The sequence below is a fragment of the Bicyclus anynana genome, chromosome Z (assembly GCF_947172395.1).
Source record: "Bicyclus anynana chromosome Z, ilBicAnyn1.1, whole genome shotgun sequence".
Classification (NCBI taxonomy): domain Eukaryota; kingdom Metazoa; phylum Arthropoda; class Insecta; order Lepidoptera; family Nymphalidae; genus Bicyclus; species Bicyclus anynana.
Genome location: NC_069110.1, coordinates 1,988,842 through 2,003,909, shown reverse-complemented (window position 1 = coordinate 2,003,909; position 15,068 = coordinate 1,988,842). Strand labels below are relative to the sequence as shown.

At 41.1% G+C, this 15,068-nt stretch overlaps 1 protein-coding gene across 6 annotated transcripts in view; it reads right to left on the bottom strand.

Annotated features, from left to right (window-relative positions):
* LOC112045528 (zinc finger protein zfp-1) overlaps positions 1–14,032 on the bottom strand; it is a 68,007-nt gene extending 53,975 nt beyond the window's left edge. For 5 of the 6 annotated variants that reach the window (XM_052890861.1, XM_052890864.1, XM_052890865.1 and 2 more), the window contains exons 1-4: positions 13,830–14,032; positions 2,352–2,499; positions 1,704–1,783; positions 582–746 (exon numbers count right to left, since the gene is read on the bottom strand). In XM_052890861.1, the coding sequence (XP_052746821.1) occupies positions 582–746; positions 1,704–1,783; positions 2,352–2,472 (366 nt within the window). In that variant the 5' untranslated portion in view covers positions 2,473–2,499; positions 13,830–14,032. Of the gene's footprint in view, positions 1–581; positions 747–1,703; positions 1,784–2,351; positions 2,500–13,724 lie in introns of all 6 variants that reach the window. The other variant, XM_052890863.1, reaches the window with a different exon arrangement.
* Between the last annotated feature and the right edge of the window lie 1,036 nt (positions 14,033–15,068).

Genomic DNA, 15,068 nt, shown 5'->3' with positions numbered 1-15,068 from the left:
TTCGGACAAATGACCTAAGCTTGCCGAACTCTTTTTATTTTTCTTAATTCTTTACAAGTTAGGCCTTGACTGAAATCTCACCTGATGGTAAGTAATGATGTAATCTAAGCAACTTTTCACTGTCTGCTTCATGTTGCCAGGAAAAATACATTGAAAACTAATACTTACAGTATAATCTTACTGGCACTTTGTCTCACTCTACAATTCCACTGTCAACGGACGGTCAAAAATAAGACAAAATATAAGGAAGTCGAGTTGCGGTGAGGATGGCGTGCAAGGACTTTGTTTTATGTAATGGGCGAGCAGATTACGTCGGCCTCGTACTTAATAAAATTCCACGTATACCCATCCAGTATAGAGACTGGGGACACAAACGCAAAACAGTGGCAACGGCAGACTTTCCAACTTATTTCTAGCAGGCGACTGATTTCCCTGATGGTATCCCTTCCCTGTTGTTTTGAAGACAGCTTGCAAAGAAAGGTCCTGTTTCATTGACACCACTAGAGCGTCGCGTCGGTCTATCACGGGTAGTGATTAGCACAGACTAAACACCAGGCAGTAAATGTAGAAATGTGACACACCTTATTGAAACGTTCTGGAGGTATGAGTCGCAGCACTATCGGCTCCATGGAAGTGACGTTGCCGAACCTGACTTCAGGGATGTAGAGAGCGCAGACCACGTGGGCCCAGCCGCCCGTGTCCGAGCGCTTCAGAGCACCGGATTTGGAAGGGCAAAGCTCGCATCTCTGTAACAAATCACAGGTAGATTTCAAAAACTTGTATATATGAGTATATACCATATATCACTCTTTTATATTATACCATATTTTTTTTATTGTAATATAATAAACACGTAAACGACTCCACCTTCGAGGTTGTCAGAACTGAAGGTTATCTGCTTAGTCTTTGTCACAATTAGGTGTTTGGATACCTTTAAATATATTGACTTAAATATTATAATAACTATGATATTTTTCGTTTTTTAGTCATGTGGGAACATTTTTGTAATATTGTTTGATTTTGATTGTTGAAATATAAAATGTAATTATATAAAATTAAAATTTATGATGATGAATGAAAATTTATAAAGGGAATGATATAAAATTAAATAATACAAAGTTTATTGTTGAAATATAAAATGTAATGAATGACGAAGTCGCGGGCGTCCTCTAGTTTTAAATATACAAAAATGTTCAAATAGCATGTGATGGTCAGACCTTCATTTTATAAGGAAAAAAAATATCTAATATCCTTTGTACTTGTATAATTGAGGGGCCGGACCCTTGAAACCTGCTAACTTCGAATGCCACCACAGTCCAAACTCAGAAGGCTCAGAGTCACTCAGTGGGTAATGGAACGAGTTATAATCGGAATAACTCTGCATCATCATATCAGAAAGGGGGAGTTCCACGGAAGAACCGTACACAGCTCAATGAGTTGGAAAGCTAAAATGGCAAAGGGCGGGGCATCCTGGTTGTAGAGTCAATGGGGAGTTGAGGTCCCAAGGTGTTCGAATAGCGACACCGAACTTGAGATAGTGTAGGCCGATTCCCCACTAGGTGGACTGACAACATCAACCGTGTCACAGAAAGCCGCTGGACGCTGGCGGTTAGAGACCTTGGTATTCGTAACTTACTAAGAGACGTCATCGGCATCCATCGGCTTTTAATGATGATAATGATAATATAAAAAGTAAAACTTACGACTTTGCCTTTGGTCTCTGGACTCTCACATTTCCTGCAGTACCATGGTCCAGTTGGCACAGCAATAATTCCATAGCAGGCTGAAAAATAGTCAACAATCAAAGTTTTGTATTTGGAGAGAGTAATAGAGCTTGTACATGTACTGGGAAGTACCATAAAGCTTATTCCTGCTGCTCGTGAAGTTTGTAGGTACAAGTAATGATGCTGATCTAATTACAGTCTTAAAGCTTAACATTTTAAATCTAAATTTATATATAATATAAGTAGCAAAACATCACTGCTTCACCAGTGTAGTTCCCATTCTTGTGGGAATACGGGGTTAGCCTATCTTATTACTTGGTAATGTAGCTTTCTATCGGTGAAAGAATTTCAAGAAAGGTTCAGTAGTTTTGAGTTTACATAAAAAAAAATATGCAGTATGCTACAATTATCAATATTGATTATTTCATAATAATGTAAAAAACAATAACAAACGTTTCGACAATAAACAAATTATGACTTGATCTTGGTTTTCAACTAGCTAAGCTATATGCACAATGCAGTATCATTTAAAACATGTTGTGCAGTTTTCAACAATGAAGTCGAACACCTCTCCCTGGTTTTCATTGCTTTTTCGTATTGTGGTAAGTTAAGGAAGTGGATAGTCACCTTGATGCACTGCAACCGTACATCCGTTCCCGTCACAGTACACCAGCGGGTTGTCGGGCCAACCTCGCTCGTCCGAGCACACACAGCAACCTCCAACCATCTCCTTCATAATCTCCTTCATATTGAAGGAAGCATTATTGCACTAAACCTGTAAAGAACCATTTGTATTCATTATTGTTAATTTTTTTATACCTTTACTATTTTTTATGCAGTCATTTTATTTACCATAAGAGGTTGAGAGAGGAATACTGACTAAATCTCTCTATAATCTGCTTAACACCTTGGCTTTATTACTTTATTAGAACTGCAGCAAGTTCTATATTACAAAGGGTATTCAAAGCTGCTCTAGTAGGATTCTACCAAATTTGGCTAGACAGGAAGGACAAAACCAAAACAATTAATGAAGCAGTACTGCTAGATACTTGAACTTTTAGCTTGACAACTTGATCCACTTTAAACTTTCTCTCACAGTGTTTACTGGAATACTGTTATTTAACTGAATATAGAGTCATGAATAGGTCAGCCAATCGTGTGGATGCTAGTATCAAGGGTAAGCTTGAATAATGCAATTTACATATGTGGATGTGTGTTACAGAGATGATAAAGTTGAAGGTAGCAGATAACGTTGATGTATATTATTATTATAGTAATACAAAGTAACTGCTAAGAATATGTTATATATTTACATTATTATGATCTATACTCATAATAAATCTGTAGAGAGATCAATTCTGTACATGAAATATATTTCCAAAATAGCTATTAATACAAAAACACAATCAGTAAAATTTTTTCCTGTTTGTATGATCGTTATAGAAACAAAAACGACTAAACGGATTTTAACGAAACTTAGTTATCTTGTTCTTCATACTCCTGAGCACGTTATGGTATACTTTTTATCACTCTACGATCAATGGGAGTAGAGCAGTGAAGGGAAATGTTGGGAAAACGGTAGAATTTACTCCATTTTTTAAGCTTCTTTCGCGTGTTCAGCCTTAATGGGTAGGGTAGGGGTAGTGTAGGGTAGGGTATGGTAGGGATAGGGTAGGGTAGGGTAGGGGTAGGTTGGGGTAGGGGTAGTTGAAAGTTTACATCGACTTTCACGCGGACGAAGTCGCGGGCCTACGCTAGAATAGAATAAATGATCAAGATGTGAATTATGATAGTATGACCTTTATTAGGTGTATTATCAAAGATAAATGTTTATGTAAGCCAATTCAGATCAAACTAGTTAGATCTAAATAAACCTCGGCGTGAACAATGTAGAAATGTGGTTTCAAATTAATAAAATACTCGTCGATAATTTAATGTAGCCTAATATTGTTGTTGCAATAAAAAAAAACTATCTTTATAGCCCATTTTGTCAAAATAGGTTTTTATATATTTCCTTTTTTTACTTATTACTTAATATATAGGTATATATACTAGCGGACGCCCGCGACTTCATCCGCGTAAAAATCGATGTCAACTTTCAACCCCTATTTCACATTCTAATTTGCAAGTTTTATAACTTATACCTAATAAATAGTCCACTAATCATTTTACATTTACAAATGTACCTCGAAAAATTAAGAACTTTCCGTACAAACTTTCTACCCCTACTTCACCCTTTTCTAATTTTGTTTTCGCGACAAAAAGTATCCTATTATCCTTCTCCGTATTTTCAAATCGTCTTAAGTATCATTTGAAATTCATTCTGTAGTTTCAGCATGATGCCCGGTCAAAAAAAGGCAGACAGATAGACAAAAAATAGAAAATAGGCTTCAGAATCGATCCCCTACCTCTACCCTACTCCTACCCTAACTGTACCCTACCAATACCCTACCCGTACCCGTACCCTACCCTACCCGTAATCTTCCCCTTTCCCTACACCTAGGATAGTGCTGGGATAGGGGTAGGGTAGGGGAAGGCCCTAACCTATCCCTACCCAACCACTATCCTACCTCTATTCAACCCCTATCCTACCCCTACCCAACCGCTTCCCTACACCTATCCTACCCTTACCCTACCCCTATTCTAGCCCTACCTGGGGTGGGAAATGGTGGCAGTGACTACGCACAGGTGTGCGAGCTGTGCTATTGGGTCCTGTCACAAGTCAGATGTTACACGTCCCCGTCGTCCACCCTGGGCAATGTTGCAGTATCTAAACCGGGCTCGCACCTTTTCACATCCAACCTCGGGCTGCAATAGCGGAGTATCATTCTGGCGGTACACTGTGTACACTCCCATACACTGTTGTACTTTTCCTCTCCTATACCCACATCCCCTCCCACCTCCTGTCTAATGCCCACCTTAAACCCAATCCCCTACCAGTCCTTCCAAACTCTCCTCCCCCTCAATTCCCTACTGTCTAAACACACCCACACCCCGGAGGAGAAAACCTCGACTCCAAAAATCCCCAAATCCAAGGTGTTATACGTACCGTGCCGAAGGATGCATGGCTGAGGGGGTGCTCAGTCCTTAACGGAGTCTCCTCGACACCAGGGCAAATCGAGGTAGTATCATGCCCTTCAGGCGGCAAGCGGGGCTCTGCTGTCTGTGACCGCTTATTTCCCTTGCTACTCGTGGGACTTGCTGGAGAATTCAAATCTACAAGTTTCTTTTGCCACATCTTGTGGCACCAACTCTAAGGCGCAGAGGCCTGTCGTAGACTCTGCAGAGCCTGGAACTAGCTCGTTCACTTTCGGGAGTGGCCAGAAGGTCGGCGGAGACGTCATCGCCTCCGAAACGCCTATGGAAACACCCCTTGTGTGCGAGACAAAACCACAAAGCCAAGGCGCTAGACGCAAAAAACTCTGTGGTGCTGCGCGCAAGCGCCTTCACCGGCTTGTAAAGGATGGGGGGCTAGAATACAATGAAGCCCTCACCCTATGCCGCAAGCCCTGGGCGGAATTACCTGTGGAGAAACCAATAGCCTCCAACGAAAGCCGCAAACGCGGCAGATCGGAGGAGGAATCTCCAAAGGCAAACCCACCCAAGGCACAAAAAATGTCAACGACGCCTGACGGACGCACTAAACCGGCCGCCAGCTATCGGGACATTACAGGAGCTCTTCGTGTGGGGATTCGTAACTCGGAACCTATGACGACGGAGCAAATGGACCTTGTCCGTTCGGCACTTATGGAGGTCATGTATCAAACATGTCGCACCATAAACGTCGAAAACATGGGCAAGGGACCCAGGTTTCTTGGCTTCTCCCACAAGCCTGGCTGGATCCTGATTACTTGTGTAGACAAGGAAAGCCAGGACTGGCTTGTGGAAACAGTCAAAACCTGCAAACCATGGCCTGAGGCACAGCTTTCTATACTTCTGGAAAACGAATTGCCTAAGCCATGGACTGTGTCAACCTTCATCCCTAAGAATCTAGCGAAATCCACCAAGCTAGCACTAGGGATGCTGTGTTGGCAAAACCATGAGCTGAACCCAACTCACTGGAGGGTCCTCCATGAGAAGGCAGACGATAAGGGCATCCTAGCGTTTCTTTCTCTGGATGACTCCTCAATGGAAGTCCTAAAGAAGTATAATTTTAAAATATTCCTGGGCTTCTATTGGTTGTACTTCAAGCTCAGAGGAGGGCCTAATAGCCCAACCGAGCCAACAGCTGACACTCAGGACAGCGCAGACCACCCTATCCCAGGGCCGAGTGGAAACGGTGGCGGATCGGCCGCTGGACGTTCTATCGCCAGCGCAGGCCACTCCGCTGCCGGACCGAGTGGTTCTGGGAGAGGGAGGACAGCTAAAAGAGTGAAAGCTCTGGCTAACAAAAAAGCAACTGGCAGAGCGCCGAAGAATGCCCCACCCGACCGAGGTCGTCATTCGCCTCAAACGGATAGGGGCAGAGACCGGCCTCTACCGGTCATTAAAAGGGCCAAATAAATGGCAATCCAGGGGTCCATGGTGAGGTTTCTGCAAGCCAACCTCCAACACGCAATTGCGGCCTCTGCTATCACAGAGTGCTGCCTTGTTGAGGGGAAAGCAAACCTCGCCCTTATTCAAGAACCCTGGATCTCCAAAAGCGGTACTATCCTCGGGCTGAATGCTGGGGGTAAGTTACTATCACATGCCAACGGCTCGAGGCCCAGAGCGTGTATCGTTTTTGATAGATCTATTAACTTTCTGCCAATTCCAGGAGTCTGTACCGATGACCTTGTGGCAGCATTTGTAAACATCAAAGGGTGGGAAGGACGGAGGATAATTATCTGTTCAGCCTACCTACCCGGCGAAGTAACAAATCCTGCAAACGAGTTGCTCCCGGTAGTCGAATACGCCCGGAAACACAACGCAGAACTACTGGTGGGTTGCGACGCGAACGCCCATCACGACGCCTGGAGTAGCACTGACACGAATGATAGAGGTGAGTTTCTCTACGATTTCCTCTTAGCTAATAACCTTCAGGTCTTAAACAAAGGCAATGTACCAACCTTTGTCACAAAAACTAGAAAGGAAGTTCTAGACATAACCTTCGCCACCGTCAATTTAGCCAGGAGAATTAACGACTGGCAGGTGAGTAAGGAAAGTGCAATGTCAGACCATAGACACATAGGTTTTAATCTGACAACAAATTTTCCTATGGAAACGGTTACTTACAGGGATCCTAGGCGCACTAAATGGACGGACTATTGCAGCAGCCTGCAGTGCAACCTAGAGGTAGTACCTAAAAGTATAAAAACGCTAGAAAGTCTGGATCTAGCAGTTGAAGTTGTCACCGAAGGAACTATTAAAGCCTTCGAAGACAACTGTATGCTCAAGACCAAGACTTCTAAACACAAAGTGCCGTGGTGGAACTCAAAGCTTAAGCGCTTGAGGGACAAAACACGCAAACTATTCAACAGGGCTAAGACGACCAAGGAGTGGGACATCTACCGAAAAGCCCTAACCGAATACAGCAAAGAAATTAGGAAGGCTAAAAGAGCATCATGGAGAAGATTCTGCGAGGAAATAAGCAACTTGCCTCAAGGTTCCAGACTCCAAAAACTGCTCTCCAAAGCCAAACCTAATCAGCTAGGCTTGTTAAAAAAGCCTGATGGTTCCTTCACATGTGATGAGAAGGAAACCCTAGAATTGCTAGCACACTCTCACTTCCCAGGAGCGGTCAGTACTAACGCTAGAACCTTGGCGCAGGCTCCATGTAGGCCTCATATCGAGGACTGGAGAAGGGCCACCATAGTTTTCAGACCTGGAGCAGTGAGGTGGGCTATCAACTCTTTTGAATCGAACAAAGCTAGTGGGATTGATGGAATAACACCTCTTTTATTACAAAGAGGTGCAACCCTGCTGATCCCACATCTGGTCAAAATCTTCAGGGCGAGCTTTGCCTGGGGATATATTCCAGAAAACTGGACCAAAGTAAGGGTCATATTCATACCTAAAGCGGGAATAAAGGACTACGCCATGCCTAAAGCCTTTAGACCCATAAGTCTCTCTTCATTTTTACTAAAAACAATGGAGAAGGTACTGGATAGGTATATTAGGGATGGGATTCTCATTGAGAGACCCATCCATATAACCCAGCATGCCTATTGCAGAGGACGCTCCACAGAAACCGCCCTGCTAAGCCTGGTTGATAAAATCGAAAAGGCACTGGAAGACAAAGAAATCGCCCTCGCGGCGTTTCTAGACATTGAGGGAGCTTTCGATAACACTCCCATCCGAACATTGGTGAATGGTCTAACCAACAAACGGGCTGACCCAACCACTGTTCGCTGGGTTGAAGCGATGCTCTCAAACAGAATAGCCAGATTTAAGCTAAACGACATCTCGACTGAAGTGCTTACGACAAGGGGATGCCCGCAAGGCGGGGTCTTGTCACCCCTGCTATGGACCCTTGCAGTCGATCACCTGCTGTATAAGATGGCTGAACTCCGCTTAGATACCCAGGGATACGCGGATGACCTGGTAATCATTGTGAGAGGAAACTGCCAAAGTACTATTTCGTACCTCATACAGAAAGCACTAAACACCATTGAAAGATGGTGCAAAGACAATGACTTATCTGTTAATGCAGATAAAACAGTCATTGTCCCATTCACCAATAAGCATAAACTCGAAAAACTCGAGCCGCCTATTTTGAATGGAAAACACATTCCGTTCTCGTGCGAGGCTAAGTATCTGGGTATTACCTTAGACCAGAAACTTACTTGGAACTCTCACGTGGATGGTACACTTAAGAGGGCGAAAACAGCCCTCGGTATCTGCAGTCGACTGGCATGAGCACGATGGGGGCTGAAACCTAAAATAACCCTCTGGCTCTATACAGCTGTGGTGAGGCCGATTGTATCTTACGCCTCAACAGTTTGGTGCAGGAAAACGATGCAGAAAACCACTCAAAGTAAGCTTAGCAGTCTTCAAAGATCTGCCTGCTTGCTTATAACCGGAGCCATGAACACCTCACCTGGAGCAGCTCTTGATGCACTACTTAACCTCCCGCCCCTGTTTCTCTATTTGGAAAAGGAGGCAAGAGAGGGCATGTACAGAGTAATCTGCCAGAAAGAGGTGAACTGGCTTTCTCAAGTTATGAGGAACCTACAAAACTCAGTACTTGATATCCCAGTTTTGGGGATGCCATCAGACAATATGACCCCAAACTACTACTTCCAAAGGAACTACACCGTTGAGATACCCGATCGGGACAGGTGGCTAAAAAATGAAATAACTTGGAAAGCGGGAAGCCTAAAGTGCTACACCGATGGTTCCAAGTCAGGAAAAGACGTAGGCTGTGGAACCTATGGAGAGAAGCCCAGGGTGAAAATTCACCGGAACCTGGGAACGTATACCTCCATCTTCCAGGCAGAGGTGTACGCCATCATTAAATGTGCGGAAGCCTTGCAGCAAAACAACTACGTTAACAGAACTATTTATATTCACTCTGACAGCCAAGCGGCTCTTTCAGCCTTGTCCGCGGAGGTTATTACCTCTAGACTTGTTGAAAACTGCTGGCAATGTCTGAATAACTTGGGCAACCGTAATCAGGTTATCCTTCGCTGGGTTCCAGGGCATGCAGGAATAGTCGGCAACGAAAAGGCGGACCAACTTGCGAAACTAGGCGCGAGGTTACCACAGACAGGACCTGAACCCTTCTGTGGTATACCTAAAAGCCTAGCCAAACTCACCCTGTTAACTTACTGTTACTACGACACCCTTATTCGCTGGAGAAAACTTCCAGGAATGAATCACTCAAAAGCGCTAGTAAAATCCTTCAATAAGAAGGCTGCTTCAGACCTACTAGCGCTTAGTAGGAAAAACCTATGTATCTTAGTGCGGGCACTTACCGGACACTGTGGACTCAATAGACACATGTTCAATCTTAAACTCCGGGACACAGATCTGTGCAGACTCTGCCTAGACGCAGAGGAAACACCTATGCACATCTTATGCAATTGCCCAGCTCTAATACATAAACGCAACCTCCACTTAGGGCATTACACAATGGATCCAGAGGAGGTAAAACACATCCCAGCCAAGAAACTGCTGCTGTACCTGGCAGCAACCAGTATTGGAGGGGATATCTAGTCAGTGGCGATCACAATAGATCGGTAACGGTCAACGTGATACAGGACCTCAAGAGACCTGCAGAGCCGCGACATCAAGAAGAAGAAGAAGAAGAAGCCCTACCTCTACCCAACCCCTACACCTCCACCCTACACTACCTCTACCCTAGACCAACAGAGAGTTATAAAAATAGGGACTAAAGGTAAAGTTTGTGCTGTTGTAGGAGGTAATCTTTAGATCTTCTGAACCGATTTTGAATATTCTTTTGCAACTAGAAAGCCATGTTATTTTTGAATGTCATAGACTATATTATATCGCCATATTCACACGGAAACGGGAACTACGCGGGAGAAACCGCGGGGCATCGGCTAGTCTATACTAATATCATAAAGAGGTAAAGTTTGTATGTTTGTAACATTCTTTGAAACGGGTAATCTTCGGAACTACTGGTTCGATTTATTTCTGTATTATTATTGTTTCTTCGTTGTTTATTGTGTTTGTATAGTTAATATTCAGTTCATTTCAGTTTCATGAGTTAAGTACTTGAAAATGTTTTCTTGCAATCTTACGCAAAGTTTGAATTCACGTGAACAATTCACAAAGGATACACAAAGGAAGGAAAAGACGATATTTTTGGCTTCCTCTCGAACTTTTTTGCAATTGTGTTGTAACTTTGTTGAGAGTTGTTTTTTTTTTAAAAGAATTGGTAGGTTTCAGGTGTTTGTTGGGATCTTGTGAAATACCAAGGGGTGGAATTTTTCTTTTTATGATAGCCTAGCGGACGCCCGCGACTTCGTCCGTGTAAAAATATTTCCCCTATTTCAAAATATTATATTCAATAGCGGACCCGATCAAGGTTCGCTTTCACTTATGTGCAATTCTCCCATAACCCCTAACTTACCTTACTACCAACCTAAGCCTACCCAATCCTACCCTGCCCCTAATCCTACCCTACACCTGCTTTACCTCTACCCTACCCTACCCCTATACTACCCTACCCGTACACTACCCGTTACCTAACCTACCTCAACCATACCCCTACCCTACCCTACACCTTCCCTACCTTACTCCTATCCTATCCTTACTCTACCACTACCCTTAGCAAAATCGGTTCAGCCCTTGGAGCGTGGTGCGATGACCAAGGGAAATAGGGACTTTTATGCTAGTATTATATAGAGGCAAAGTTTGTGTGGTAGAAGGGGGTAATCTCTGGCTCTACTGAACTAATTTGTAAAATTCTTTTACTAATAGAAAGCTACGTTATTTGCGAGTTTCATAGGCTATGTTCGATCCCCGTATTCGTAGATCACGGGAACAGGAACGTCATAAAGCGGCATTTACAAAGGATGTACACTATCTTTAGAGGTAGTTGTCGATAATTTCATTAATGACGTCAATAAGGTAGACCAACAGCCAATAAGCAATATCAAAAAGCTTGGATTTATGATAACTATATTACTTCACATCTGACTTGGCCTTTCCTTGTTTATGATATTGGCAAAACCCTTTCAGCTAAATTGGATGCAAACATCATAAAGACAACAAGATGAAAATGACAGCTAAAAAGTGCACACAATGAGTTTAGAAATTCAAAATGATTGGTTATCATTAGGTGAATTCTGCATCCCGGTTGCAAGTGCAAGTGGCACACCTTGCTATATGACTGGTCTACTGCCTTATTAAAATTCTATCTTAATGCCTTTCAAATGACTCTCCCAGATCAGAGCAAATTAGTATGATGGGGGAAAGCCACAGAAAAATCTTACTATACTTGTGGTGAGGCAATAGGCAATATGGCCGTAGCATGTTAGCAATAAGAATTATTTAGTATTTAGAAAGTCTATTGTTCTAACAACACTGTAACAATATATTATATAATAAAGACATTTAAAAATCAAATCAAAATCAATCAATAGGAACAGCAAGGCACTTGTTGGTTGGATGCAAGGTGCTCCTGGATAGGGGTCTTTACTCACGTCGTCATGATAGAGTACTTCAAATTATATGTGAAGCTATAAGATTTCAGTAGCTAGAGCTCAAAAACGATTGACTACAAATAATAGACAAATTAACTGTCAAAGCAGGTTCAATAACAAAAACATCTAGTAAGCCTTACTCAATCCTAGATTTTGCACCTGATTGGACTTTATTAATGCATACGTATGAGAAGTATTATAAAATCCCAGTGGATATCGCTATTTTGAGATCTAGACCAGACATTTTCCTTTTGTCCAAACAAACTAAGTAAATAGTACCTGTAGAGCTTACTGTGCCGTGGGAGTCTAACATTCCTAAGGACTACAATATAAAAGTGAATAAATATTATGACCTAACAAATGAACTAACTAAAAATGGCTATGTAGCTAGTCTGTATGCCGTAGAAGTAGGTGCGAGAGGATTACCAGCCAAATCTCTTGAATAACTTGCTTAAAGACCTTGGTGTCTCTAGAAGTGCAGCTAGTTCTATATTAGAACAAGTATCCAAAGCTGCTCTAATAGGATCTTACCAAATTTGGCTCTGCATGGAGAACAACACGAGCAGAGAACGGTATATAACTAGCTTAAAGACCTTGGCGTCTCTAGAAGTGCAGCTAGTTCTATATTAGAACGAGTATCCAAAGCTGCTCTAATAGGATCTTACCAAATTTGGCTTGGCATGGAGAACAACACGAGCAGAGAACGGTATATAACTTGCTTAAAGACCTTGGCGTCTCTAGAAGTGCAGCTAGTTCTATATTAGAACGAGTATCCAAAGCTGCTCTAATAGGATCTTACCAAATTTGGCTCGGCATGGAGAACAACACAAGCAGAGAACGGGGAGTGTTGATCAATCGTCAAATGCTATCAAATGCTAAGATATTCATCTCAACATAAATGCTGTTCTTCACTCTACTGCAGTTTTGCTTTGTAATGCAATGTAGTAAATAGATTCTTTTTTCTACAAGGATATTTTTATCTCAAAAAAGTTATCACATAGGAGATATTATTTTTGCAACAACAATATATAACAGTGAAGTGGATCAGTAAATATGCTATAAGAAGTACATACATACTGATGATAGCTAATGAATGATATATGAACAATCCATAGAAAACTGGTTAAAAATCCTTATGAATCAATAACCCCTACAATAGCTAGTTTTACAAGAAGAAAAAGTCAGTCATCGCATTTGCATAGAAAAGCTACCTTTGCTCATCAAAATCAAAAATCAGTGTTACCACCTAGACAGGCCTAATTAAGAATAATAATAATTAATTACTCTACAACAGACACAAAAGAATGCAAACCAATTGCAAGTCTACATAAACAGAAAAAACTGCTTAAAACAATCACATTTGCTAACAACTGTACAAGATAGATATCTATATTATGTACTTTAATAATATAAATATATAAATAAAATAATTTAAACATATTTTCATGTCTTGCCTTCAGTAGAAACAGCTTTCTTTGTCAGTAGAAACAGCTTTTTTAACTGATGCAAATTTTTACAAGTTTACTCTTTTCAGAAGAGCTTCTAAAGCCAGAATAAATTAATCAACTGAGTTTGTTTTATTAGAACAATTATTAACGATTACGAGTAACAGTCTACCATTTTATTGTTGTAACATGTCTCTTGACATTTCAAACTTGCACATGAGCAAAATGCATTTGCACAAATCAATAACAGCTTTATCGACGTGTATTCGTGGAAATGGCCCCGGCAATGTTGCGTTACACAACCATGTAGTATCGCCGATAAATAGTCACCCTAACGTTCAATGTATACTGTTTAATCGGAAAAATATCATTATAACGAATACGATCTGAATTGGCAAAGAACATGGATGAAACATCGTGATGATGAAATTATTATTTAGAATTCCATCGTATTGTATATTTACCACTAGTAAAACACATCCGTTAATTGTTCAGGGATAATTTTAAGTATCTCGCTTCTACTTATTCATTCATCATTTTCTATTATTTGACAAGCATGACCGCCTCACCTGATCCTAGCTTTTAAGGATAAAACAAATTCAACACACACTACACTATTGCATGTAAGAAAATTAAATTATCAAATTTTCACAAAACACAAAGGCATGTATTTATCGAGCGGTAATTATGAATTTCTAATTTTCTACTTGGAACACTTAGATTCGATTTTTAACACAAGCTTGCCCGACGCATCCAAGACCACAGCAGACAGTTGAAATTAACGTCAAACTGACAGCTTTGCATTTGACAGCTATACTTTTTTTGTTGCGTTCAGAAACTAATAAGTGTAACCAAGTGGCACGTCGATTCTCTTTCTAAAAATGTTATTAAAAAATATCAACCGACTTCAAAATAACAAAAAAATATCTACTTACAAAACTAAATATGGAAACTTAACATAGTGTGGTGATACCTTTTGATCAATTTGATGGCGCTGGTGTATTATTTCAAACCAATATTCAAACTGGTCAGACCATAGAGGAATTAGAAAATGGAGATGCATCGCACTCAAATTCACGAACAAAATTGTCTGTTGTTTTTTGAGGGGAACTCACACATATTCTCTCTTATTTAAAACTATTCTCTCTTAATTATTATTATTCTTAATTAGTCTGTCTAGGTGGTAAAATTGATTTTTGATTTTGATGAGCAAAGGTAGCTTTTCTATGCAAGTAAGATGACTGACTTTTTCTTCTTGTAAAACTAGCTATTGTAGGGGTTATTGATTCATAAGCATTTTAAACCAGTTTTCTTTGGATTGTTCATATAACATCAGTATGTATGTACTTCTTATAGCATATTTACTGAACCACTTCACTGTAATATATTGTTGTTGCAAAAATAATATCTCCTATGTGATAACTTGTAATATATTTTTCATCCTATTTACTACATTGCATTACAAAGCAAAACTGCAGTAGAGTGAAGGACAGCATTTATGTTGAGACGAATATCTTAGCATTTGATAGCATTTGACGATTGATCAACACTCCCCGTTCTCTGCTCGTGTTATTCTCCCTGCCGAGCCAAATTTGGTAAGATCCTATTAAAGCAGCTTTGGATACTCGTTCTAATATAGAACTAGCTGCACATCTAGAGACGCCAAGGTCTTTAAGCAAGTTATGACTTCTGGTGTTTTTCTGTATTCTGAGATTTACACGAAAGCGTTTTTAAAACACGATGTTTTTTTTCCGAGCAGTGTTCCATTTTCAATTTTGGGCGTTGGAAATATACCTTCATATAACTTC